Source organism: Macaca fascicularis, chromosome 13 (assembly GCF_037993035.2).
Source record: "Macaca fascicularis isolate 582-1 chromosome 13, T2T-MFA8v1.1".
NCBI lineage: Eukaryota > Metazoa > Chordata > Mammalia > Primates > Cercopithecidae > Macaca > Macaca fascicularis.
In genome coordinates this window covers 95,661,321-95,687,751 of record NC_088387.1, presented here as the reverse complement: position 1 = coordinate 95,687,751, position 26,431 = coordinate 95,661,321, and the positions used below count along the sequence as shown (strand labels likewise).

Here is a 26,431-nt window from a genome sequence, read left to right as displayed (position 1 = left end):
TAGGTGATGTGGGTGCCCCAGGGCTCTTGCTGGAATGTTCTGCCAATGGCCTTTCCAGTCCCTTCCAGCAGAGGTGCAGACATGTGTCCAGCTTGGGCCCCAAGGTTCACTTCGCTCTTTAGTATGGTGGGGTCCTCTCTGCCCCCTCTTCACTACTCTCAGACCCCTCTCTTGGGAGAAGGGGCCGTGTCTAGTGAGAAGCACCGCCAACCCCCAGGGCTGGGGAGCGACCACATGAAGAGGCAGAGGTGGGTTGGTGAAGGACACAGTCAGCCTGGCCCTGCCTTTCCCCACTTAAAATGCTCAGGGGCTCCGCTGTCCACGGGGTCAGGTCCAGCCTCGCATCCTTGCCCTGCCTGGCTCTCTGGCCTCCGCTCCTGCATACTCTCTGGGCTGTAGACACATGGAACCTCTTTCGGTTCCAGAGTTTCAGCTCCTCTCAGCTCTGGGCACACCGTTTCCCCTGTCTACTTAGTCCTCACCTCCTCTCCTAGCTCCCTCCTGCTGGTCCCTCGGGTATCAACTGAGTGTTGCTTCCTCTGGGAAGCCTTCCCTGACCACCAGTCACCAGCCTGGGTGAGGGTGCTGCTTCTGTAGCATGCATGCTGCACTCACCCCCACCCTCTGTCTCACATACCTGTGCTGCTTGTCCCACGCCTGCCCAACAGATGCAGGCTCCTTGGGGCTGGGGCTGGGTTGGGCTCAGCTCTGTGTTTCTACCCCTATCCTTGGGACACAGTAGATCATGATAAATGGTCACTGAAAACATGAGTGAAAAGGCTGAGAAAAGACCAGACAGAAGAGAGGTGAGGGTTTCCTAGGGTCCCCACCCATGAATAGATGTAAGAGAAGCCAACAGTGTCCCCCATCACTCTGGGGCCCAGGGAGCTACTGGCTGCCTGGTTTCTCCCGGCCACCCTGGGTGTCCCAGGCTCCAGACCTGGCCCCTACCCTGTGCTCAAGGAAATCAACCTGCAGGAGAGGGAGAGAGAGGAAGAGAGGGTCCTGGGTCTCCCTGAGCTCAGGGATGTGGTCCTCACTTCTGCCTCCCCAGGCAGAGGGCTCTGCACCCTGCCTGGGCACTGGCATGTTGGCAAGCGCAAGGAGACACAGGCATGGAAGCACAGGGAACCGAGATTTTCCAGAAATCACAATGGCCAGTCAGTCCCAGGCAGATGACTACCTGTGAAAAGGCTCATTGTCCCAGGCCCTGCTAGAACTTTTCCCACTCATCCTCCCAGCCCTGTCCCATCCCCGGCCACCTCCAGAGCATGCGCCGGGCCAACTCTCAGAGCTGGCGTCCCTCTAAGACAGGGGCTTCCCTACCTCGGAAAGTCACTTTGGCGATCCGGTCTCCCCTGCCCCGCAGCTCCGAGACCGTCTTGAGGTGGATGAGCAGGGCCATGCTGGTGTGAGCTGCCTGGCACTGCCAGGCAGGAGCAGCAGGAAGGAGCTAGCTGGTGGAGCGCGGCTCACACGCCTCTCTCTTCTCTGCTGCTGCCTCCTCCTCCTCCTCCCGACCCCCCTCCGATGCTGCCCACAGAGACCAAGGCAACCAAGCCGAGCTAAGCTGCTCCTGCAGCGACTCACAGAGCCTCCCAGCCCCCGCCCCTCCAAGTTGTCAGCCCAGCGTGTGTGTATCAGTGTGTGTGTGCGTGTGTGTGTGTGCACCCAGTGTGCAGCCTGGGAGTGCGGCAGAGTTGGAATTCATTATTTAGCAGCCGCCAGCTCCCAGATAAAGCTCTGTCCAGCCTCAGGTGTCTTCTCCTAGCTCCTGGAAGGGAGGCTCTGCCCACCCCTCTGCAGGGCTCTGCTGCTTCCCTACTAAGCAAGCCCTGCCACCAGCAGTGGGCACAGAGGAATGGGCATGCGCATGGGTGGGGTGGGTGTGGGGCAGGGGGCACTCCCACCCACAGGGGCACACTACAAGAAGAAGGAAATGTGTTTGTCCACCTATGCCCGCCTCTTCCCTGCTGGAGACTGTGCCCCCAAGAGGCTGGGCCCTGAGCCCTGCCCTGGGATCACTGTTTCTGAATCTCAGGAAGCAGAGAGGCTGGGGCTGCTGCCTGAGGGGAAGCTCAGGACCAGGCCACGCATGATGGAGATGCCTGGTTGTGGAGACAGCAGAGGCTTATGTGCTACGAGGGGCCATGTTTAAGGATCCAGGGCACTAACCTAGCCCCACCCCAAGGCTGGGGGTCAGGCAGGCTAGCGAAGGTAAGCCAGGCTGATGTTTGCTTTCCAGCCAGAGGAGCAGAATTGAATGGCCTTCTGCTCTTATAAGCTGCTAGGGGCAGGAGAAGGGGTATCTACAGTGAAATTTCTAAGGACCAAAGGAGAACTGCCCCCTCCTGTCTTCCAGCAGCATGCACCAAAGAAAGGGACCCTGGGGGCCAGAATCCCTGATGCCGGAGGCTGTGCTGGGTCATCTGCACCCTTGCTCTTGCCATTCGTTCTTGGTGGAATGCCCTCCACCCCATCCTGGACTCAGCTCGAGCGCCTCCTTCTGGAGGTGCCTCTGTACCTGCACCCCGGTTGGGTCGGGGTCCTCCTCTGTGCTGCTCCTGCCTCCTCTCATCTTACTGAGTCCTGGGGCTGCTTCCCTTGCCTCTTCCCCTACTGACCTCAGGAGGACCCTGGAGCACAGCATCCCTCTACCCCAGAGCCCCACTTGGTATCCTGTGCACCGTAGAATGCCCAATAACTGTTGAAAGGAGAAAAGAGTAAGCTCAGGGATCTACCTGAAACAGAGTCTAAAGGTTTAAAAGAGAAATACTAATTTTTCACAGCATGGTAGCAAGAGGTTACTTCCTTTGAATTCTACATTTCAAATAACCTACAGTATGTCCCAAGAGCCTTCTTTCCTCCTTCTAGATATTTCCTTGCTACTGTGCCCTATTTTTTTTTCTACTTACGTTTTTTTTCCTTTGCCCTTTTTCCTAACCAATTCTTGCTTACCTTTCTCACATTTATCTAATCATAGCGAATTTAAAAATGTCTTAGAGTATTATGTTTATTGAATACAAGTGAATGCTAAATTGTCAAAACCTGGATAAGTTTAATGTCTTAAAAAAAAACCACCTAAACTCACTAGCATTTTCCATCCATGAGGTCATCAGGTGATCTGTGTTTTTAAGGCTTGGTGGCTACAAGGTAAAACAACAATAACAGAAAATATCTCCTTCCTTGGTTCTCTGGAGGTCCTCCCCTGAAGGGGGTGAATTTCATGAGGCCTCTTACAGACCCTGTGCATCTTTAAGTAAAAGCCCATGAACCTGCCCTAGCCAAGGCATTGATCTCTGCTGAATCTCACTTTCCACATCCATAAAATGGTGGCAATTTCACTCACCAGCTCTCAATGGAGTCAGCTGACCCTTCTGAAACCTAAGACAGATCCCCCCCCTTTTTTTTTTTTTTTTTTGAGACAGAGTCTCACTCTGTCACCCAGGCTGGAGTGCAGTGGAGTGATCTAGGCTCACTGCAACCTCTGCCTCCCGGGTTCAAGCACTTCTTCTGTCTCAGCCTCCCAAATAGGTGGGACTACAGGCATGTGCTACCACACCCAGCTAATGTTTGTATATTTAGTAGAGACGGGGTTTCACCATGTTGGCCAGGCTGGTCTCGAACTGCTGACCTGCCTTGGCCTTCCAAAGTGCTGGGATTATGGGTGTGAGTCACCGTGCCTGACCAGATCCCACTTTTTAGTGTCTATTCTTCTGTTACCCATTTTGGTAACTGAGTATATAATTTATGTAACGAACGTTTACTGAATTCTTTCCAGAGCCAGGTGCTGAGATTCAGGGATGAATATGATATGGATGGCACAAGATCCCAATCAGACGAGACAGATGGACTAGAACACAGGCAGGTGGAAGGCAGGGTGGTGGATTTACCAGCAGGACTGGTTGGGCAGCCCTGAATGGGGGAGGGAGTAGGTGGTCAACCTCACCAGGGCTGGGGGTTTGACTCATGTTTTCCTTATTGTAGAACATGTTCCCCAATGAGAATAGAGAAAAATACAGACATGACTACATTCTGAAGGATAGATGGAGTTTCCTTCCACCCAGTTTGTTTGCAGCCATTCCTTTGTCTACAGCTTTCCCTTTCCCAGCAGGCCTCAGTGTTTCTGCTTCTTGAGCCTCTGGGAACCATGTGGCTCCCCTCCATTTCACTGGCATTTGCCAGGGGGAGTCTTTGGAGAATCCTGGTGGCAGCATCCTGTGAACCTAGTAGCGCCTGTGGTCTTCATCCACTGCCATTTACAGAACTGAAGTGTGAAGGGAACACTGCTCTCCATCTGGCATCTAAAGGGAAGAAGCAAGATCCGGAGATGAAGGGGGAACTGCCAGGCTTCTTCATGACACCAGGACTGCTGCAGAGGGAGCTGGGGTGGCAGGGTCACCACCCGAGTCACCAAGAGCCTGGCACCATGGAAGCTGTCCCCATACCCTCACGCCTTATGAAAAACCCAAAGGCCCTGGCCCTGCCCTAGGCACCAAGGCTGGTGTGAGGGTCCCTAGAGAAACCCGGGTGAAGCAGTCCCAGGGAGGGAGGGAGGCAGGATTACACAAGGGGGTGGGCCTTCAGGAGGCCTGCTCTCTGGGGCAAGCGCCACCCCTGCAGATGCCATCCCCAAAATGAACGGCAGCATTGGGGACAGATGTAAATCACACACCCAGACGTTCTATGATTTTCTTTTTGCCCCTTACCAACAAAACTCCTTTTATGGAGTAGTTTGAGGGTATGATGAGGTGAGAAGGTAGCCACTAGCTAGAGATTAAGGAGAAACATGAAAAATGCCCCTCTTCGCAACCCGCGCGCACACACGCACGCACGCACGCGTGTACACACACACACATACACACACATAATTATGCACAGCGTCCTAGGCAACCACGCCCAGCACGGCCCACTGCAAAGCCCCTTCCTGGAACCCCCATAGAGCTGGGGTGCAGGGGAAGCCTTGAAGAGACATAGCTCCTGGGGACCCTTCGGCTACTCAGGTTTCTGGGCCTGAGCCACGGTGGGGCAGCTGCTTTGCGCGTGGCCTCCAAAGTCAGGACCTGGCCTGTCCTTTGTGGTAGGGTCGCGTTCCAAGCCGGGTCACCGCAAGACGGATCCCGCGAGGCCTCTACAGCGATTTTCTGCCTCTGTCCCGCATCCGAGCCTCTGCACATCCCGCACGCAGCAAGGCAGAGAGCCCGATGCGTAGGGGAGAGTGACAGGGGTCACCCAGCAGAGCTCGCGGAAATGGGAGGCGCCTTCTGTGCGCGCCCTGTGGGGCTGCTCCGGGAGAGGGCCGCCAGAAGGGCGCAGTGTCCCGGAACGCGAGGACAGCGGGGCCAGCTGGCGTTGCCAGGAGGGCCGCCGTGGCCGTGGCCGTGGCCGTTGCCGGGTGACCCGCCGCTGTTTACCGTGGGGCGGAGCGGAGCGCCAGGCTCGCTGCACTCGCGCACCCACCATGGCCTCCCGCAGCGCGGGCACCCTACTGACCGAGTTCAATGCCGCCTACGTGCCCCCTGGCCTCATGCCCGGGTAAGGCCGCGGGTGCGCCTCCTCCCCTCCCCCTTCCGCTAGCGCCCTCGTCGGTGGTCGAAACTCAGCCCTCTGCCCCCGATTCTGGGGTTGAAGGAACCCCGAGGAGCCGATTTTCCACCCGACGGGGCGGGGGGCATTCCCGGGGATTTGTGGTTTCAGAGTAGGAAGTGGGCGGGCACGGGCGGGGGTGTCCCCAGATTCCCCTTCGTAGGAAGGCGCTCCCTGGCAAGTGGGGCACAGCCAGCAGGGGGTAAGGGACCTCCCGTGGACCCAGCCGGGGAAGAGGGAGGAGATGGAGTCACGTGGGGTTTAGTGCTTGGAGACGCCCCAGGCGGGCAGCCTGCAGGCTTAGAAAGAATGCAAGAAAAAGCAGGCCCCTCTGCCCCGGGCACAGGGCCAGCTCCCAGCGTTCGGGCAAGGTCAGTACTTGTTGGTTGAAGGAGGGAAGGATATCGGGTGGGTGCGGGTTCGAAGAGCCTGGCGAGGCCGCAAGAGCGGTAGTTAATGGGTCATGCATGCAGTACCCGCCCGACTTTGCGGTCGGTCCTTTCACCGATCTCCCTTTATCCTCCCAGAAGTTTTTCTTGGAAAGCTTCCTGGCCACTTGCCCTGAGTGCTGGCTTGCTGTTTAGCACTTTCAAATGCTAGGTTACACCTACCTTTCTTTTCTCTGGATATTTTCAGACTCCAAACATCTAACATGCAAGTCTGGCTGTTCCCTCCTGTTCTTTGGCTCTTTCTCCCACAGTGTCTGATGTTTCTACTCCGGACCGCCTCTCCCAGGGTGTAAGGCTGTCTTTATCCCTCCTACCAGTCAGCATGGGTGCTGAGAACAGGCACTGGATTCTGAGAGGCAACCTGTACAATATCAGCAAATCTATATAGAATGAATGAATGATCCTAAGATCCCTTGTCTGAAAAAAAGAGTGAACGAATGAACGAAATGAATGTCTTGAGGGTTCTACAGGCAGGGTCTCCAAACAGGTGAAAAAGCCCACATGCTCTCCCCTGCAAACGGAACAGATGGCAAAATGAAGAAAAGTGTATTTGGTATGAAGTTGGGATTGTTTTGAAGCAGAATAAGCTGGACACTGAGGTGCTGTGACATTCAAATCATTTCTGGACACTGCATGAGAAAGTAGCAACCAGGGGCTGGTGCTGTAGTTTTAACCCAGCCCATTTGTGGATGTGACCTTTTTCTGGGCCCTGGAGAGAGCTTGCTGCCTGCAGGATGTGTAGAGGCTCAGATGTCCACCCGGGTTCCCATCAGACAAAGCTGATATACCAGATCATGGTAGTTTCCTGAAACCAAGCCAGGTGACTTAGGATTTGCCTGTTTTCCTTTATTTAAGGCATTCATGTGGATCAGTGCTTGGGACACACCAGGTGTTATGTTAGGAGGCTGGGAAGACAAAGACAAACAAGTGGGGGGCTGCCCTAGTGTGGTGTAAACACATAAGGTTTAGTTCAAATCCATTTTTGCCACCTTGGATGGTGGTGTTGACACCACATTCTGGGTGTTTATCATAAGATTTGATTTTATACATTGACTTTTTTTCTTAAGCCTCCCACAGTCTCCAGTTGGAAACTTTTCAGTTATCTGACTCCTGGACATTTCCCATCTGAGGGGCAAGGCCCAGTGCTCCTGCAAACCCTGCCCCGGAGTTCCCCCTCTCTGTTTGGAAGGGGTGGGAGCTGCAGGTTTCAGAAGCAGTCCCCGGGGTGCTTTCCTATTCCTGCCACTTCTCGGCAGTTCCCTTGAGTGCCCTGTCCTGTGATTGATTTAGAAATGGCGATAAGAGGATCATGCATGAGGTTTCAAGCCTGGACTGGGCTAGTTTGAGCAGCTGAGCCCGTATCTGCTGATTTCTCATCTGGATCTTTCTGGAAGGGATGTGTTCCCCTTAAAGATTCCCATCAGTGAGGAATGAATTGAGTAGTTTTGTGTTTCCAAATGCTACCTCATTGGCAATTCTGTCAAGTTAATGAAAGAACCCAAGATTCCTGACCACACTTGGAAAATTACTATTTTTGTGTGTCTGTTCAAACACTAATTACAGGATTTTAAAGCGCAGCCAGTCTCTTCTTACACTCAGATCACCCCCCTCTTACCTGCTTTATTTGTAAAGGCAGAGAATATTCATGCTGGTGTGGACCTCAGAGATCATGTAGCCCCGTCCCCTCCTGTTCCAGATGTGGTCACTGAGGTCTGGGGGGACTTGCCTGAGCCCCACGCTGGTGATGGAAGTGCTGGGCTGGAGCCAGGTCCCTAACGCCTGTAATAACACCGTGATCTCCTAAGTCTGAGCTCCAACTACGTGCCAGGCACTGTGCTGGGCCCTTTACATTTTCTTCTTCTTCTCCTTCTCCTTCTCCTTCTTCTTTTACTTCTTCTTTTTTTTTTTTTTAAATGGAGTCTTGCTCTGTTGCCCAGGCTTGAGTGCAGTGGCGCAATCTTGGCTCACGGCAACCTCTGCCTCCTGGGTTCAAGCAATTCTCCCTGCCTCAGCCTCCCGAGTAGCTGGGATTACAGGCACACACCACTATGCCCAGCTAATTTTTGTATTTCAGTACAGATGGAGTTTTGCCATATTGGCCAGGCTGGTCTCAAACTCCTGACCTCAGATGATCCACCCGCCTTGGCCTCCCAAAGGACTGGGATTATAGGCATGAGCCACCATACCTGGCCTTTCTTCCTTCCTTCCATCCTTCCTTCCTTCCTTCCTTCCTTCCTTCCTTCCTTCCTTCCTTCCTTCCTTCCTTCCTTCCTTCCTTCCTCCCTCCCTCCCTCCCTCCCTCCCTCCCTTCCTTCTTTCTTTCTTTCTCTCTTTCTTTTTTTGAGACAGAGTCTCGCTCTGTCGCCCAGGCTGGAGTGCAGAGGCACAATCTCAGCTCACTTCTTCTTCTTTTTAAAAATCATCACAATAACTCAGATAAGGAATGAGCAGCTTGCCCAAGTCATTCAGCAAGTTGCTGAGCCTCGTCTTTGTGACTTCAACACCCCAACTCACCCCAATATCTCCCCAACCCTCATGTGGCATTTCACCTGCCTCCCTCATTTAGCAGGGAGGGAATGGGGTCGACAGTAAGAGATGGACTCTGGACCCAGCCTGCCTGGTACAAATCCTGGCTCCATCACTTCCTTACCCTGGGCAGGTTATTTACCTCTCTGCCTCACCTACCTTGTCTGTTCAATGGGGATGATCATGGTGTGCAGCTTGAAGAGGTTTCAGTTAGTTAACATGCCTAAAGCCTGGCACTTGGTCATTGTTAGCTGTTATCATTCGTTAGATCTCTACTGTGTTCAAGACCTGGTTCCAGGAACCCCGGGAAACACGAGACAATAACAAAGCTGGTCTTCAGCCTCGCCGGCCAGGGTGCTCCATTTGGTCCCTTGCCGTTCCTGGGGACACAGCTCCTAGGCACTTTGCCACAGGCAGTGCCTGCCTGCGCCTGGCCTGGGTGCTATTCCCGCAGTGGGCAGGAGCTCTCGGGTCAGAGTCCCTGAGATTTGAAGGGGTTTGAAGGGATGAGATTGGCGTCAGTGAGGATCCAAGCTTCCTGCTTGCAGGATCTGGGTGGCATCCACTCCTCATTCTCTGTTTCCGGCCACGCCTCACCCGGCTCTCAGTGCAGACCCCTGGCCTGCACCATGCATTCATTCATGCCCAGACTGCCCCTGTGCCCCATGCCCACAGCTCCTGCCCAGTGGCTGTCACCAAGAGTGAGGGAAGGAGGATTTGCCTCCCAGCCCCTCTCTCTGTCTGCCTGGGGTGGCAGTTGTGCCCGCACCTGTCACTGAGCTGGACCTTGGAGACCTCAGGGGCCTGTGATCTTAAAATCAGTGTGTTCCACTCAATTGTCAGGAGAGTGGTCTCACAAAGGTGGTTGTGTCCCCATCCCTAGAATCCCTGTACAGCAAACACACACAGTGGTGTGCTGGCAAATGTTTAACAACCAGTTCTCTGGAGCAAAACTGCTTTGATTTGTAACATTCATCCATATCTGTGGTATAAATACTCTCACCAAAGCTGATTTCAAACTATCAACATAGTGTCCTTAATTGCAGAGTTGGGGAGGGATGAATGCACAGCTGTGCAGCATTATATAATATTTCCACCCCACAGATACGGTGGACATGACAACCTCAAACACAGGTGATAGTAACGTGGTAAAATAATTAGGAAGTGAGGAGTTTTGACTATTTATCTCATTTGGTTTTAGTGTGTTTTTCTTCCCTCTGAGACAGAGCCTTACTCTGTCACCCAGGCTTGAGTGCAGTGGCACGATCACAGCTCACTATAGCCTTAACTTTCTGGGCTCAAGTGATCCTCCCACCTCAGCCTCCTGAGTAGCTGGGACCACAGGTGTGCACCACCATGCCTGGCTAATTTTTGTATTTTTTGTAGAGACAGGGCTGCCCAGGCTGGTCTCGAACTCTTGGGCTCAAGCCACTTGCCTGCCTCAGCCTCCCAAAGTGCTGGGATTATAGGAGCCACCATGCCTGGCCTAATAGAACATATTTAATTGTAATTTAATATAATTTGATATTTAATACTGGCTTGTTTATTAACAGACTTAACAAATTCCTGAAAATTTAGAAGTTGATTCCCTTGAAGCCAGTAGGCACTGCCTGCAGCCCACGACTGCCTGCAGCCCACTACTGCATGCCCCTGTGATACGGTTTGGCTGTGTCCCCACCCAAATCTCATCTTGAATTGTAGTTTCCATAATCACTACATCACAGGAGGGACCAGGTGGAGATAATTGAATCATGGGAGGAGTTCCCCCATCTTGTTCTCATGAGAGTTATTTTCTCACAAGATTGGATGGTTTTATAAGGGCTCCCCATTTGTTGGGCACCCATTTCTCTCTCCTGCCACCATGTGAACAAGGACATGTTTGCTTCCCTTTCTGCCATGACTGTAAGTTTCCTGAGGCTTCCCCAGCCCTGCGGAACTATTATTAGTCCATCAAACCTCTTTTCTTTATAAATTACCCAGTTTTAGGCAGTTCTTTATAGCAGTGTGGGAACAGAGTAATACACCCTGCCAGCTTCCTGGGGCCTGGGGCCTTACCCTTCAGGGAGAGAGGTCAGGCCAGGCTTGGGAAGGGAGGGTTCCCAAAGCATTTGCATTTCCAAAACCCCTTCCACTTCAATCCAGGCCCTGGCACCAGAGGTGCAGCCCTCCAAACAGGCCAGTGCATCTTGGGGTATGAAACAAAGGCCATCTGCCCAGGGAGAGGTAGGGGACCCCTTTTGCCCATTCGTTAGTATTAGAATCTCCTGGGAAGCTTTAACTATGACCTGTGCTCAGGCCCCATCTGGAGATTCTGATGTCATTGGTTGGGCTGGGCTAGGGCTGCAGGAGTTTTTAATCCTCCCAGGCAATTCTAAGATGTAACCAGGGACAAGAACACTCGTCTGAGAATTTCTATGGCCCCTTGCAATGCAGACCACTGTTGACAAACTGGCAGGTGTGGTCCTGTTTTCAAGCATTTGAAAGAAGGGGCCTCCTTGTGTGGAGCCTGTGCCATTCTCCTTGGCACACCCCCGCCCCCAGGCTGAGAGGTCTGACTGAAGGCACAGCAGGTGCTATTTTCATTGTTCAGTTCTCATCTCCAACTGAGAGAACAGATCATTGTCCCAGATTCAAGCCCAAAACACAGAAGCAGAAAGTAAATTCTACAGCCCCTCAATTCTTCTCCCTCTGGGCCCTGTCCCCACAGGGAGCTTCCCTCTCTATCCCCCCAGGAGGCAGCCTGGTCTCAGAGGGCCTCACACACTTAGGGGGCCTCTGGCCACTCACCTGCCTTTCTTTGCTGCAGTATCTTCTCTTCTGGAGGATTCATAAACCACGTCATTCCCCACTCCCTTCCCAGGACCTCTGCCCCAAGGCCAGCCCCTGTCTCTTTCCTGGAATTCAACTCTGAGCTGTTCAAGGACATTTCATAGGTAACTGGTGCCTCTCAACCTTGAGGAACTGGGGAACCCCCTAAGAACAGGTGATCAGGGACTCCTGGAGACTTGGGCTTTGCAACAGGGATCCCCCTTCTCTCCAGAAGAAAGACCAACCATTTAAAATGTGCCACCGTTTGTCAATTCCATTCAACAGATATTTACAGAGCATCCACTGGGTGCAGGGAATGCCAAGCATGCCAGTATGAGTACAACAGAACCCTCCCTCCCCAGAGAGCCTATAATTCATACAGAAAGAATATTCCAGTGGCTCAGATTATTGTGATATGAAAAAATGTGAACTGAAGCCAAGTGTGGTGGCTCACGCCTATAATCCCAGAACTTTGGGTGGCCACGGCAGGGTGGATTACCTGAGGTCAGGAGTTCAAGACTAGCCTGGCCAACATGGCGAAATCCCATCTCTACTAAAAATACAAAAATTAGCTGGGCATGGTGGTGGGCACCTGTAATCCAGGCTACTTGGGAGGCTGAGGCAGGAGAATTGCTTGAACCCGGGAGATGGAGGTTGCAGTGAGGATCGTGCCACTGCATCCAGCCTGGGTGACAGAGTGAGACTCAGTCTCAAAAAAAAAGAAAGAAAAACATTATGAACTGAGACATAGGAGACGCGGAAAGGGCAAAGACAGCTCCACGGAGCAGACAGGCAGGGTCTATGGACTGGGTCATGGAGGCTCCATGGGAAAGAGGGCATTCAAGATGGACTTCGAAGGATGGGTAAGATCACAATGTGGGAAACGAGGAGAGCAGAGCCTTCTGGATGAAGGATGTGGCTTGAGAAAAAAGATGGTGTGGAGGTGCCAGAAGGGTGTTCTTTCAAAGCAGCAAATGGCCTCCTCGGCTGGAGTGGGAAAGCTGGGATCTGACAGAGGATGATGCGACTGGAAAGACCTCTCACAGAGGCCCTGGCATGCAGGGACTGACCCCTGGCCCTGCTTGTGCTTGGTGTCACAGGCAATGGGGAGCCCTTGAAGGATTTTGCTCCTGGGGAAGGATCTGATCAGAACCGTCCTCAGTAGGAGGTGTTGTGGAGGACAGGATGCATTGTGGAATGGGGACATGCCAAATAGTTGCTGGTTAATCAGTTAATAAGGCTGATCGTGGGATCCCCGATGGCTCGTGGTAATTAGTTTTAATGTTGACTGTGGGGCCAAGCAGTTCTATTAAGAGGCAGGGAAGGGACTGCTCCTTTTCACACAGTAACCCACAGTGGGACTTAGAATCCACATGTGACCATTGCGCAGGGGCCCGGCTTGGCACAGTCTCCTGGCTTATGTGGTGTACAGATGGATGGAGGGACAGGGTGGTGGATGGGGGCAGAGGAAGGGGTTGAAGGGGAGGTGTGGTGGCACCAATACAGCAGATGCTGCCATTGGGACCACTCGATGCCCTGTTATAACACTTGCCATTCCTCTCTGTTCCTCCTTACCTTGGCCTGCCACAGATCAACACAAACAGGATGGCAGAAGGCTCCACTGTGGAGCTCAGGGCATGCTCAAAAGAACACAAATGCAGGTGCATACAAGGGACACAGACCTAGCTTGCCAAGATGTGCCCACTGAGTGCTAAAGAATGTGAACCTGCACATGTATGCAAGTGTGTGTGCACACACACACACCTGTCTGAGCAGCAAGCCCTGAACAGAATCCAGGCAGAACTCAGGAGGATTGCGGAGGAGAGGGCTTCTATTCTATTGGGATGCAAATATCTTGGCATTCAGAGAAGGTGGAGAAGCAGGGAGCAGAGGAGGAGTATGGCAGAGAGCTTGGGGGCGAAGAGAAGAATCACGAGAACACATCGTTTTTCTATGGCTCCTTTCTTCAGAGGAGCCCAACACCCCTGTGGGCGGGATGCTTCATGCCAACATGTGCTCTGCTGATCAGAGCCACACTCCTCTTAAATCAGGACTCCAGGGCATGGTGCCCCCAGAGTTTCTGGAATTCTGCCTCCTCCAGTGAACATTTGTTGAGCACTTGTCATGTGCCAGGTGCCAAGGATAAAGGAGAGCATGGATTAGCAGAAGAGACAAGTTCATTCGGGTCTGAGTGTGGACTTAAGGATGACAGTCCTCCCAGCGAGGCAAGTGCTAGGTACAGGGTATGCAGTCAGGAGAGGCAGCAGGGGGCACGGATCCTTTGCAGTGGGTGGCAGATCCCCAGGTGGGCAAGAGGGAAAATGCATCCCCGGTAGAGGAACTCCGTGCAAAGGCCCAGAGGCCTGAAGAGTACGTGGGGCCCCGGAGACTGGAAGTAAGGCTGCTGGGGCCCAGGGCACCTACAGGGAAGTGATGGAGGAGAGGAAGAATGGATCTGGTGTTGTGTGGACAGCAGGCTGGAGGGGGTGATGCTTGGTCTAGGAGACCAGGGAGGAGACTGGAGATGTCCAGGCAAGCAATGAGGGAGGCTCGTAGCAGTGGGACGGACGAGGGCCGCAGGCCAGTGGCTAAGGAGAGGCCTAAGCAGGACTTAGAGAGAGGTCAGATGTGGAGGGTGATGGAGAAGAGAGGACACAGGGCCATCGAGTTTCTGGCTTAGGTGGAGGTTGGAGGGGGCAGGGGTATACTGGAGGAAGAGCAGTTTCAGTGGTGCTGGGTCTGTGGCGTGGTGGCCCGGCCTTGTGTGGGCAGCCAGACACGTGGATCGATTGCCAGAATGGTAGAGGCTGGAGACCCAGATCTAGCTGTCATTGACACACGGGACACACTGGAAGTCTAACATAGACGAGATCTCCCAGAAGGAATGGGTCCCTGAAAAGAGAAGAGGACCGTGGAGCAACACCATCGCCTGGGAAAGGAGCCAGACTCAGGGGCTCCCCCTGCCCCAGGGCTCTCCTCAAAGCCTCACCCCAGTGGAAACTCCTCCAGTACCCACCCTGGGAATGGCCTTCCCTCCTTGTGGTTGATAGCACTAGAGCCTTGACCGCGGTCCCACTTGGGTTGGAGCTGGTTGTACCCAGGCCAGCTCAGCACGGCCCCTGACACATGCACCTCATGAGTCAATAAACACCGAGTAAGGACTGGGGTTGGGGAAGGACTGGGCTCGGGGAAGGCAGGCTGGGCACTATGGGTCTTTGTGTTCCCAGCACTTACTGTGTTGCCAGCACACAGCAGGTTCCTGATAAATTAATGTTTCATGCCATTTGACTCTGTTTTTAAAAAATGATGTGTGTACAAAGAAGAAAGCAACAAATCACCCCAAATCCAAACACCCTGAATTATCCAGGGTTAACATTTGGTGAATTTTATTCAGAGTTTCTCTTTACGTGTATATTCAGATGAGATCAGGCACGGTCAGTGTGGTATGGCCGTAGACCTTATGTGTATATTCAGATAAAGGACTAGATGGAGGAGTGAATGGATGGATGGATGGATGGATATAAAAACAGACAAAAGCAACTTTATAAAAATATAATCGTACCATATTTGCTATTTTAAAATGAAATGCATGAAATCGAATCTTAATAGAACTTAACTGAAGAGAAAGAAACTGCAGCAAAATGGAAGAATAGGCGGATTTGAGATAAGTGTTAATTCATCACAAGAGATATTAGTACAAAAAGATCCCTCTATAGGAGACAGAGAGAGGATAAAAACCATCAAAGGGCTACAGCCATTATGTTGTACTTTTTTCTAACGACGTGTTTCAATTTTAGATGCCATGGGTTGACTCCGATTTAAAGAGATTCTTAGTAAGTGCACCCCCATCTCCCCTCCACCCACCCCCTAATTTTGGTTGCTTAAATTAGTTTTACTTTGACAGGTTTTATAACATTTACATTCCGTTCTGTAACCAGCATTCACCTAGTTGCTATTCCTGGTTCTGCACTTAAATAGATTTGAAGCTCACCACCACTCACTCTAACAGAGGTTCTACATTACCGAGTTGGTTTTTTTCTTTTTCTTTTGAATCATCTCTTGGTTGGCAGGATTTTGTCACTGAACATGACTTTCAAGAAGAGCTTGTGAGTGCTTTGGTCGCTGAGCCCTTTCGTGCTAGGAAAGGGTGACTTTGTACCCCCGTGACCGCCTGGCTGGTGTGGTATTCTTGGGTTGCGTTCTTTTCCCTGCGGAATGCTGTGGGTATCCTCCTTTGCCTTTCATTCTATCGCTTCATCTTTTTGCTGGGGTTGGCAGCACCTGGTGACCAGCATCTCTTCCATTCCCTAAGTTCCGAACCACTTGAGAAAGAAGATGAAAGAGGAACGTGGCTGTTAGAGAATGGGGTGAACACAGCCTTAGAATGAAACAGGCGGGACTGCGCTGAGCCCAGCCTCCTCCCCACGGGCAGTGCCTGTCCATCTAAAACCTAAGGCTCAGAGGGGCGGAGCAGGCTTCCTTGCTTCTGAGAAGGAGGAGGAGGGAGGGGAGGGGCGGGTCACAGGCTGCCCAGTGTTTCCCAGTGACTCACCACCCAGGTGTTCCTCCACCTCCAGTGCCGAAGAGCATGTGGGGCTGGGAGATGGTTCTGGTGTGGGAGGAACCTCCCCTCCACGTGGGAGGAGCCCTCAGGATACAGGAGACTGCATCTCCCCATCGCCTGTCTTTGACGTCTTAATTTATCGAATCTATATCTTGATTCAGCTTCATCTACAGCACAAAGTACTCTCAGGAACTTGCTTGCATGTCTCAGGTTAGGTTTTTTCCCAAAGAAGTTTCTTCATCGGTGCCAATGTTGCAGCGGGACAGTGTGAGCCAAGGACATTGGATTTGGCAACAGCAGGATCTAACATGACCTTAATTTAGATGTAGAGGTTCACGTTTCAGTGGTGGGTCTGAAGGCAGACTGAGGGAGGTCAAGGAAAGGGTGTGAGTTGAGAAATCAGGCAGAAGGTGCAGCGTATTCCTTAGCGAGCTCCAGAAGGAGGGAATCTGCAATCCCGCCTTCCTCTTCACCATCTTTAACGTCTCCTCTCTTGGTTGCTTCCCCTCTGCCTATAAACGGGCACCAGCCCTCACTGCAGAAATCTACAACCTAGGAACCACGGCTCAAGCCCGCTTACAGGCAGAGGGGAAGAGGCCAAGAGGGAGGGGGACATTAAAGATGATGGAAGAAGGGCAGAGGCTGAGAGAGATAGGGAGAGACAGATGGGACAGTGAGGCCTTGGGTGAAGCCAGAGCAGGAGCTCCAGACCCAGGAGTGGTACCCAGGCTGGGAGGAGGACTGTGTCTCCTGGAGTGGCCAAGGTGACCACCCAGCCTCACTGGAGAGACAGCAAGGCACCCACCAATTCCTCCGTCTTCCCAGTTCTGGAGGAGACCTGGCCTCCTTGGGGAACTCAGGGGGCCGAGGAGGAAGGGCACTGAGGTGGGTGGAGAAGAGTCAAGACCGCCAGGGTCACGGTGTCAAGGGCAGTGCCTCTGTGGCATCCAGGGATGTGAGTAGTGAGGCTGGAGGGGGGCCTGTGCAGCTGGGGTGGAGCTTCTCCCCTCTGCAGCCTCATCGCGGCTCTGGCCCAGCCAATGCTGGATGCTGTGAGACCCCAGGAAGGCACAGCTGTTGAGGGCAGTGGGACCAGGAACCAGGGAAGGACTCACTTTGTGTGACCTTCCCTACAGTGGGCAGGCCTGTCAGCAGTCACTCGGCTTCACTTCCTTGCCTTTTTCCTGAAGACAAAAAGAAGGAAACCGTGCGTTGCTATCTAATTCCAGGCAGCGCCCATTCTGTTGGTGAGACCGAGGCCCAAGGCACAGGGAAAGACCCCAGAAGAGGCGAGAGTCGGGGGATGGAGTTATATCTAGACGGCTGCAGTGATTCTGCAGGACTGGGGTGTAGGGGAGCTGATGAGGTTGGAGAGCTGGGCCAGGGTCAGATCACAGATGGCCTCGAATGCCATGCCAAGGATCTGACTCTGAACTGAAGTTCAGTTTGGTGCAGAAGGGATTGCAGGGGCAGGGGTCTGGTGCAGTTAGAACAGTGAGGTTGTTACGACCACAGTCCAGGTACAAGGGCACACAGCTGGGCTCAGTAGGCTTGGATGGAGCTACCGGACTTGGTGACTGACTAGATGTGGGTGAGGTGGATGTGTCAGTTTCTGACTTAGATGGCTAGGGGTTACTTTTCACAGAGATGGGACCAGACTGTCAGGGAAGGTGGGGGTGGGAGATCAAGCCTGGGAGACATCCAAGGGAGATGTCTGGTGTGCAATTGTACATAGCAGCCTAAGGCTTGGAGAGAACTCCCAGGTTGGAGCTGTGGACTGGGGTCATCTGCACACAGGAGGTGGCTATGGCCATGGCATGGCTGCCATCACCCAAGACAGACCCCGGAGGTTCACCAGTGCTTAAGAGGCGGGCAGAGGAGAAGGCTCATGAAGGTGTGGTCAGAGATATCGGTGAAAGCAACAGAAAAGAGCAAAGGTGTCATCCAAACCAAGAGCAGTGTTTCAGGAAGGGAGAGGTGGGCCATGCCCTGTGTTACTGGAAGGCCCAGCAAGACAGAGCGTGTCCACCGACCTGCAGCAGCAAGAGCACAGGCGGCCTTGGGAAGAGCGATTTCAAGGGCCTCATGGAGCAGAAGTCAGACCCCGGAGAGTGAGGCGTGCAGGGGGGCACGGGGCCGTGCTGCTCGACAAGCTTCCGCATTGGCCGCGAGTGTGGCGCCCGTACTCTCTGGGTGTTGCTGACTCTCCCTTGTTTTGTCAAAATAAGTCTTTAGCTCTTGGAGCGAGTCTCATTTGACCAAGGATCTCTAGAGTGCCTGTGTCACCAAGGCCTCCGCTCGCCCATCTCCTGTCCCTCTCATGGAACCTCCTCGGTCGCAGAGGGTGGAAGACTCCTTGTAGGCGCTCAGAGCTCCAGCACCTTGGTCAGGTCTCCAGGCTGCCTGAGGAGCGCGTTGGGAGGCTGCTGTGCCGGGAGCAAGGCTGCAGCATGCTGAGCCTAGGCCTTGCTACACCACATCTCCCACCCATCGCCTTTCACTCACTGGGCCCCCACTCACTTCTCATACTCCCCCTACCCTTTCATGAGATAACCGCAGAATGGGGGAGCCAGAGGAGGCCATTGCATCTTCAGGCCATCGCCTAAGTAAATGCGGGCCCCTGGAGGGGCAGTGATTTGCCTACAGCATTGACCAGGGTGTTTCTGGTGTTCTGGCCCCTGCGTAAGCTCCTGGTCTGGAGAGAGGAGCATCTAGGAAAGACCTCTGTGGGGAGGGAGAGGCCCAGAGTCCCTTGGACTTGGCCTTCCCCAAAGACCTGAGCAGGTCAGTGCACCTTGGGAAGCCTCTCAGGGCCAAAGATGGCTACCAGGCTCTCCTGACTCTACCCTTCTTCTTCTTCTTTTTTTTTTTTCTTAATTATTATTATGTTTTTATATAGAGACAGAGTCTCACTGTGTTGCCCAGGCTGGTCTCAGAACTCCTGGGCTCAAGTGTTCTTCCTGCCTCAGCTTCCCAACATGCTGGGATTACAGGCATGAGCCACCGCACCCTCCACTTTTAAGGGCCTCTCTTGGAACAGACCTGGGGCCCTTCATTGATCTGTGGCTCCACTACCTCCTCCGCGATCGGCAGGTACCAAGGCCACGTCCCCACTGTGGCCTTCTCCTTCGGCGCTCCCTACGGCACCACCACCCTCAAGTACTTCCAGGACCACCGCAACACAGCCATGGAGAAGAGCCACACTCCTTTCAGCCAAGGCGGCCACTTCCCCACCATCTTCTCCACCAACCCCAACCTCCTGCTGATGGAGCGCGCGAGCACCCGGGACCGCTGGCTGCACAAGCCCAGCTACACTCGCTTCAACCTGGACAGCCACCGATCCACGGAGCTCACGAACTTCTACCAGGTAAGCTGTGCGGGGCTGCCCTGTGGCCTCCCCTCCTGCCCACCTGCCCCCACCACGGGAAGAAAGTGATGGCCAGAGACTGGGGGAGACCTCGTACCTGCCACAGTGTCTTCATTTCCTTTCTCAGAGCCCCTGAGCCAGCAGGGAGCATGGAGGGTTTGGCTAAAGGGAGTGGGGAGGCTTAGGACTTTGCCCCCCTGATCTCTCCCCACATCCTGGGGCTTCTGGATCTCCAATTCCTGCTCACCCCCACTGCCAGTGCAGCTAGGGGTCTCTAGGGATGCTCCCTGCCCTTACTTCCCCCTGGAGTCTCTTGGATCTGTGGAATGCCATATATTTTCGAGGTGAGTAAAAGGTCTAAGATCCACCCACCAGATGAATAACACGAACAAAGGCCCCACTAGAGCCCCCTGCCCCAGGTCCAGCCCCACGGTGTTTTATCCACTCGCATCCGAGAGCCTGTTCAACCCCTCCCTACCCTGCAGCCCCCCTGGGGGCATGCTCTGAGTCACCCTCAGCCCCAGGCTGGAAGAGACTGCCCTGCAGGGAGTAAGCCCGAGGATGGGGACCTACCCATACCCCTGTTGTTCTTGTCCTGCTGTTTGGGCTGGTAAAGCCTCCCTGGATGTGGTTCAGACACATTCCCAGAGACCACAGGTGCATGGGCCTGAGCTGGCCCTTATGCCCTTGGCAGGGATACAGGTTCATTCTCTCCTGTGTTCCCAAAACCTTACTCTCTCCATCACCTTCTCTCGCAAGCCTCCTTGTCTAGCCTGATTGCAAGGACAAGGTATGTCCTGGCCCCAGGGCAGAGAACTTGTATGAGTAAGGCAACTTCCTCGGGAGAGGAGGAGGTCAATGCCACCAGCCTCTGATGCATATGCAACCATCTCGGGGGGTCTGCCAAAGCCTTTCCCTCCATCTTGGCGCTCAACAGAACATGCCCCATACAGGGGGGAAGGAGAGAAGGGAGCAAACACAGGCCAGGCAGACATGGTGCCTGTGTGCACAGCAGGTGTGCGTATGCCTGCAGGGCTGAGTTTTTGTACTTGGTCCGAGCTGGTCCCTTGTTTCATTTACACTCTGTAGCAAAGCTGGTCTGGTCGGTGTCATTATTCCCATTAGGCAGATGAGAAGTTGAGGCTCAGTGAGGACAACCAGCTGGTTGGCAATTGAGTTGGGACCCCAGCAACTCCGGGACTCCTCCAGGGGCATTAGGAGAGGTGGCCCCCAACCCTGCCCAGGTGCAGCAAGGCATGGACTGCAGGTGCCTGGGGTCAGTCCTGCGGACTAACAACCTGTCATCTCTTCCTTGATTGAACCATAGACAGTCCAGCAGCATCGGAAGTACTATCAAGACAAGACGGGCACGGTGCCTCGAGTCCCCTACTTTGTGCTGCCCGTGAGGGAGCCAGAACACTACCCCCTCCCCACTGTCCTGTGAGTTGTGAGTCCCTGCCCTCCCTTCATCCACGCAGTCAACAAACGCACCCATGGGGCACCTGCTCTCGGCCAGGCATGCACAGCGCACAGACTGAGAAATGAGTTGAGGATCTTGCCCTAAAATGTGGAGTGCACAGAGTGATGGTTGCGGAGCAAGGGGGTCAGGGCATTGGCAGCCTCAGGGGGGATGCTGGTAGCCTGAATGGGTGAATCACGAAGAGTGCTTTCCTGGCCAGATGCACTGGGAATTTGGGAGAAACTCCGTAAGCTCAGTGGGCCTGAATCTGCGGACTGATGCCCTGCCTGCAAAGGCAGCCTGGCAGCTACACTAGTCCTAACGCGGGCGCCCATGCAGAGAGCAGTAAGGAGCTGCTGCCCTCTGGTGGATACAGAGGGCACTACACCGAGCAGGAATCTTCCCCCAGCCCCGTCCACATTTGGAAAATGTGCTCCTAAGGACTTTCTGTCCATCTAACAAAATAGGAAAGTTCCTTGCCTCCTGCCCCTCACTGCTTTTATCTAGGAGAGCTCCTTTCTCCAGGGAAGGCCCACTCTGCCCTGAAAGATGACCTGGGTACTGTGGTTTCTGTGCTCTCTCCTTCCTGAAGCGCAGGCAGGGGTATCACTAACTCACACGAGGTGTCCTGGGGTGGGATAGGGTGGTGGGTGGTACCTGGCCTGCAAGGTCAGTGGATAGAGCTTGGGATTTAGCTCCATACCGACCACCCCCTGCTTGCCTCAGAGTCCTGAGATTCACCATCATCCTTACTGATAAAGCAGCATCTGTTTTCATAAGTTTAATGGTTTTTATAGAAACAGGCTTCACTGCATCCAGAAGTTCCTTTCTGCAAGATAGGATCATTTTACAAAAAAAGGGAACCCGAGGTTCATTTATCACCTGGGGGACTTGTGCTGCATGGCCTGGATGGTTGGAGGCAGAGCTTGGAAAGGAAGCAGCATCTCCCATCACCACCTCTAGGACTCAGGGGGCTCTCTCCAATCTTGGGATGGCTCTGAGCCAGTCCGTCCCTGGAGTAGAGTGGGACTCTCCTATGGACAGGTATCCTCTTGAGACAGCTCTGGCCAGGATCCGCCCCCACCCCCATCACCATGGGGAGAGCGGGACACCTCAACTGTGTTCCTTCTTCAAGTTGCCTGGCCACTTGCACTGCTGCTGACAGTCTCACACTGAATGCAAACGGCCAACCAGGTGGTTGGGAGAAGAGGGTCAGTGACGGGCCTGGGGCAAGCCCCTCCCTCCTGGAATCCCCTCCATCAGCACCATCATCATTTCTTAGAACATTTGCTGTGTGATTACTCCTTGTCCAGAGCTTTACATGCGTTACTGCATTTATTCCTCAAGTCAACGCTAAGAGGGGCATACCACCACTGAGCCGTTCTTAAATATGCACACTTCTAGCAGGAGTTGGGACCAGAGTCCATCCCAGGTCTGTCTGACATCTGTGCCCTCACTCTTCACCACTGTGCCACTATGTAAATACAGGTTATTCCCACCCCAAGTCCAGGGGGACCTATCAGGTGTTAAGCTGACGAGTAGCCAGCAGGCCAGCTGAAAGTTGGCACATGGGGCTGTGGGTGGGCATGCATCACCCTCTTTCCCTGGCACACTGCATAACATCAGTCCCATCCTCACCCCTAGGCCTCCTCTGTGCCCGAAGAAGAAGTGGCACCTTTTGAGAGTAGCCCCCGAGAGCCTGAAGACCTACCAGACCTTTCCGTCAGGGAAGAGGGTCTCCCCGCAAGAGCGGAAGAGGAGAGACTGCTACTTTGAGTTCAGAGCATGAGACCAGGTTCCTGATGCCTGGGATCCTGGGCGGAGGCCAGCCCGGCTTCCCTGGAATAAAACCTTTAGCCGTGACCATCCTACCCACCTCTCCTCTGGATCCCAGGGACACTCGGCCACAGCAGGAAATGCCCCCTGAAAGTCACACAGCATTGTGTCCTACGGGCCTGCGGAAAGCTCTGTCCCAGGGACTGAAGCCGAGGAAAAGTGGTGTCCGGCTACCTGACAGGTCCAGCTACCTTCTCCCCAAGATGGAGCAAGTTGAACTGAGGAATGTAGGGTTCCCTAGCCTTAGTGGCAGGCCACTCAAGTACAGAGACCTCCCACCTGATTCTACTGGTATAAGCAAGGAAGTCCAGTTACCCCGGTCTAAGAATGAAGGGGAAGTGGCCCCAGAATAATCGTACTGGGTATGATTGGAAAGGAATTTTCATCGGAGCCCTGACTTGGCATCGTTTGGTTCACACGATCACTTGTGAGGGAAGAAGTGTTATTATCCCCACTTTACTGATAAAGACACTGAGGCGTAGAGAGGGTGAGGGTGAGAAAGTTGCCCCAGCTTACACAGTTGGGGAGTAACACAGCCAGAATTTGAACTCAGGTCTTTCTGACTCCCAAGTCCTGGTTTTTCCATGACACAGCCTGCTTGTGGTCCATGTGGAGACTGAGGGGCAGGGAAGACATAAACCTTGGGATCCTGAAGGAGCCTGTGGAGGGTGGGGCCTGGGAGGAGAAGCTGTGCGCAGCAGGCACCCTCTGAATTCTGCCGAGGTTGGCTTGGACGGGTGGATGCGGCATCTACCCCTGAAGCTGTTTCTAGAAGAGGATGGGAGGGAATGACCTAGGACCAGGCCACTCTTCCAGGAATTCCTATGTTTCGGGGCCCCAGGCCAGAAGTGGATGCTGGGCACGGATGCTGAGGCCACATGCCTGGGGTGGTCTTTGAGGTCTGGAGGATCCGCTCCCACCAGGCTGCTGCTTCCTACCTCCCAGGAGGCTCCTGCCTGCTGGGGCAGGGGCAGGATGGGGGTGAGAGCCCCTCAGGGACAGGATCAGGGATGGGGACCTCAGACCAAGGTGGGGACCTTCTCCAACATTCCAGCACCTCTTGGATTTGATCAAGGGCACTCCATTAAACGACAAGGCCCTTATTGTCCTTGAACAGGTGAGTCAGGACCTAATGGCAAGGGGAACACAGCCAGGTTCAAGTACACCTGGGGCTGGAGCAGCCCCTCCTCTGTAGCCAGCGATTAGATTAGACACCTCCCCCAGGATAATGTAAATAAGAAAAACCCAGTGGGGGGCTTCTGTGTCTCCAAGTCCCTGAGAGGCTGGACCCCAAAGGCTCTCTGTGGTGGCCAAATTCATTCCAGGGCTTGGCTGAATAGCAAAGCAAATAAACTGATTGCTGGTCCCACAATCAGGGCCAAGATGCCTTCTCCCTCAGAAGGGGAGTGGGGAGCCGGGCGCCGGCTGGAGTGGCTGCTATGTGCACGTCTCCGTGCAGCTCTGCAGTGCGAGGTGCTGGGGGTCGGGGGTTTTGATGAAGGGAGGGAAGGACCTCTATCTTGCTAGGGACCTTCATCCCATTTGGCTTGGTCCCCTGCTATGACACGGGTTGAGATTTGAACTATTCCCTCAAAAAGATTGCCACCCCAGCCTGCTTGATGACGCTGGCACACGGAAGCCCTGGAATGGGCAGCTCTTAATAAAAAGTACCGTGTATGATCCTGCATTTAAAAAGTGATGATCTGGTGGGCTCAGGAACAGGTTTTTCTTTTCTTTTATCTAATAAACAATATTCTAGAGGGGAGGGTGGGCCCAGGCCAAAGTCATACTTCAGACCAGCTCCCTCCACTGCTGGAGGGGGTTCGATGCCAGTGGTCTCCCTCGAGGCTGCCACGTCAGGTATTTGCAGCTACATCAGCATCCCCAGAAGTGAATCCGAAAGGAGCTGAAAGAAAGAGTCCCGTGAGCCACGTGAGCCCGCAGGTCCAAGGGGCCCTCTGACTCCTGGGTTCACAGTAGTCCTGGAGGCTCCCTGGCCTGCATCTCATGTCCCTTTCTCTGGGCGACAGCCACTTTGCAGCTGTCCCAAAGCGACCCCAAACCTTCTCTAAGCTTCTTTCAGCATCACCACAAGGCAAAGGCAGGGCACCAGAAGGAACCTTGTGGTGCTCGCATCAGTGGAAAGAAATGGAAGAGATTCAAAGCGAAACTCCAAGCAGTCAGGGTGCCAGCTTCATTACGTGCTGGGCTGTGACAGAACAAGAGGAGTTACCTTTGGCCGGGGTGGTCCCAAGTGTGCATCCTTTTAGAGAGGGGCCACCCAGGCCACAGGCCCTAGCAGGCCTGTTGGAATGAGGAGCCCCCTCCTCATCCAGGCAGTCAGAAGAGGGGAGGACCCCTGACCATGGCCACTCGGATCCTGTCTCTGGGGATTTGGAGTCAGAGCTGAGAGGTGTTACTTAGGAGTCACTGAAGGTCACTCAAGACCGAGGAGGTATAAACTTGACCACTGCAGGGAGGCCATGCATGGTCTTGTGTCTGACAAAGCAGAGACAGCTGGTGCACAGCACCGAGTGAGCGTGGAAGGCTGATGGGAGGCAGAGACATTGGCACAGAGGGACCTGGCAGCCCCGGGATCCTGCCCTGGTGCTGGCTGAGTCTAGCTTTTAGTTCTGTTTCCCTTCATCTGTAAAAGCACCTTGAGTGGGCACACGTGAAATCAGCGTGCCTCTGAGACCAGGGGCAGAGTCGGACCCAGGAGCAGGAGACGCCAGCTCCACCCGGCTCGTCCTCCATGGCGCGCACTGCCTCCAGGGGGCATGCATCTCCCAAAAGCGGCAGCACCCCAAAAAGACTTCAACATGGCCAGGGAGATCTGGAGATGGCCAATCTTCTCAAGGACGTTTGGGCCTCAGAAGACCCTTTGGGCCCCTCTTGCTCTAAGAAATAGAATTGGATGCTTCTCTCATTGTTTCTTTTCTTCTATGAGCTCCACCACCAGCATCTTCTGATCCCCCCTGAAACCGCCAACTCCCAGTTGGCTGCTGGAGGCAGTGGGGTCATCAGGAGTCCAGTGGGCCTCAGGAGAAGCACAGAGGTGTGTCGGCTGGCACAGGGAATGCTCTGAGGTTGGAGCTGTGATGTCATTCTCAAAGCCTGGGATCCAATCCTCTCCTCTGCCTTTTAATACCCCAGGGTTACTTAATTTCTCAGAAGCTCCAGTTTTGCTGATTCTGAAAGAATCTGCAAAGTATTCTGGAAACTCAGCCTCCTTGGGAAGACTGAGATGTCCCATGGGGTGAGGAGAGATCGGGGGGCCCTTCATGCCCCCCCCCACCCACTCTTCTGGGCAGTCCCGCCCCCTCCAGAATGCCTTACTTCATGAAATCCGGAGACTTGGCCATCGCATGTTCAAACTCTGAGAAGGACAGCATGTTGTCATTGTCCAGATCTGACTCACTCAGGACCTGGCCAGGGAGCACAGAAGGTGGCTGAGTGGAACCCGGTGTCAGGCAGTGAGGTAGGGCACGGGGTGGAGGGGAACGCCACATACCAGGGGCTCTGCCACATGCTCAACACTTGTCTCCCAGGTCCCCTGACCCCAGTGACCCCACAGAGATTAGGTTACGTGCACCAAAGCTTTGGACCCTACTGGCTGCCACTCACTCCTGGGGCCTCCAGCACCAGCCCAGCAGTGAGAGAACAAGAGTGTCCCCCACCTGCCCCGCCAACCAGTACACACAGGGGCTCTGCACTACAGGGGGCCCAGGCAGGCAGGGAGGTGGTGGTGACTCCCTCAACAGTGCTCATGGTTTTATCTTCCTTCTAGTCCCCATCGAGACTGGAAATGCTGGACACTTGTCATGTTCTGAAAG

General features: G+C 53.9%; 2 protein-coding genes and 1 long non-coding RNA gene across 10 annotated transcripts in view; 1 reads left to right on the top strand and 2 right to left on the bottom strand.

Annotated features, from left to right (window-relative positions):
• Positions 1-1,493, bottom strand: part of OTOF (otoferlin) — a 103,304-nt gene extending 101,811 nt beyond the window's left edge. For all 4 annotated transcript variants that reach the window (XM_005576346.5, XM_015433903.4, XM_065527278.2 and 1 more), the window contains exon 1: positions 1,327-1,493. In XM_005576346.5, the coding sequence (XP_005576403.3) occupies positions 1,327-1,405 (79 nt within the window). In that variant the 5' untranslated portion in view covers positions 1,406-1,493. The remainder of the gene's footprint in view (positions 1-1,326) is intronic.
• A 1,548-nt stretch (positions 1,494-3,041) lies between these two features.
• Positions 3,042-6,291, bottom strand: LOC141408360 (uncharacterized). The gene is made up of 2 exons (XR_012422571.1): positions 6,198-6,291; positions 3,042-4,304 (listed from the first exon to the last, which is right to left on the bottom strand). It is a non-coding gene; the product is annotated as an uncharacterized lncRNA (long non-coding RNA).
• CIMIP2C (ciliary microtubule inner protein 2C) lies at positions 5,409-25,522 on the top strand. Of its 5 annotated transcripts, none has more exons than XM_005576345.5 (4): positions 5,409-5,535; positions 19,027-19,300; positions 20,628-20,740; positions 22,404-25,522. In XM_005576345.5, exons 1-4 carry the CDS (start codon positions 5,462-5,464, stop codon positions 22,546-22,548), a joined length of 606 nt encoding a protein of 201 aa, XP_005576402.1. In that variant the 5' UTR covers positions 5,409-5,461; the 3' UTR covers positions 22,549-25,522. The 5 variants fall into 5 exon arrangements, with proteins under 5 accessions (XP_005576402.1, XP_073868245.1, XP_073868243.1 ...); XM_074012144.1 differs by having other exon boundaries at positions 18,833-19,300; XM_045369612.3 differs by having other exon boundaries at positions 5,451-5,957.
• Positions 25,523-26,431: the final 909 nt, after the last annotated feature.

Bases quoted from the DNA above. Each gene is read 5' to 3' on its own strand.
- CIMIP2C (XM_005576345.5), top strand. From the start codon at position 5,462: ATGGCCTCCCGCAGCGCGGGCACCCTACTGACCGAGTTCAATGCCGCC. The intron at 19,301-20,627 runs GTAAGCTGTGCG...ATTGAACCATAG, and splicing joins AGCTCACGAACTTCTACCAG to ACAGTCCAGCAGCATCGGAA. The intron at 20,741-22,403 runs GTGAGTTGTGAG...CCTCACCCCTAG, and splicing joins TACCCCCTCCCCACTGTCCT to GCCTCCTCTGTGCCCGAAGA.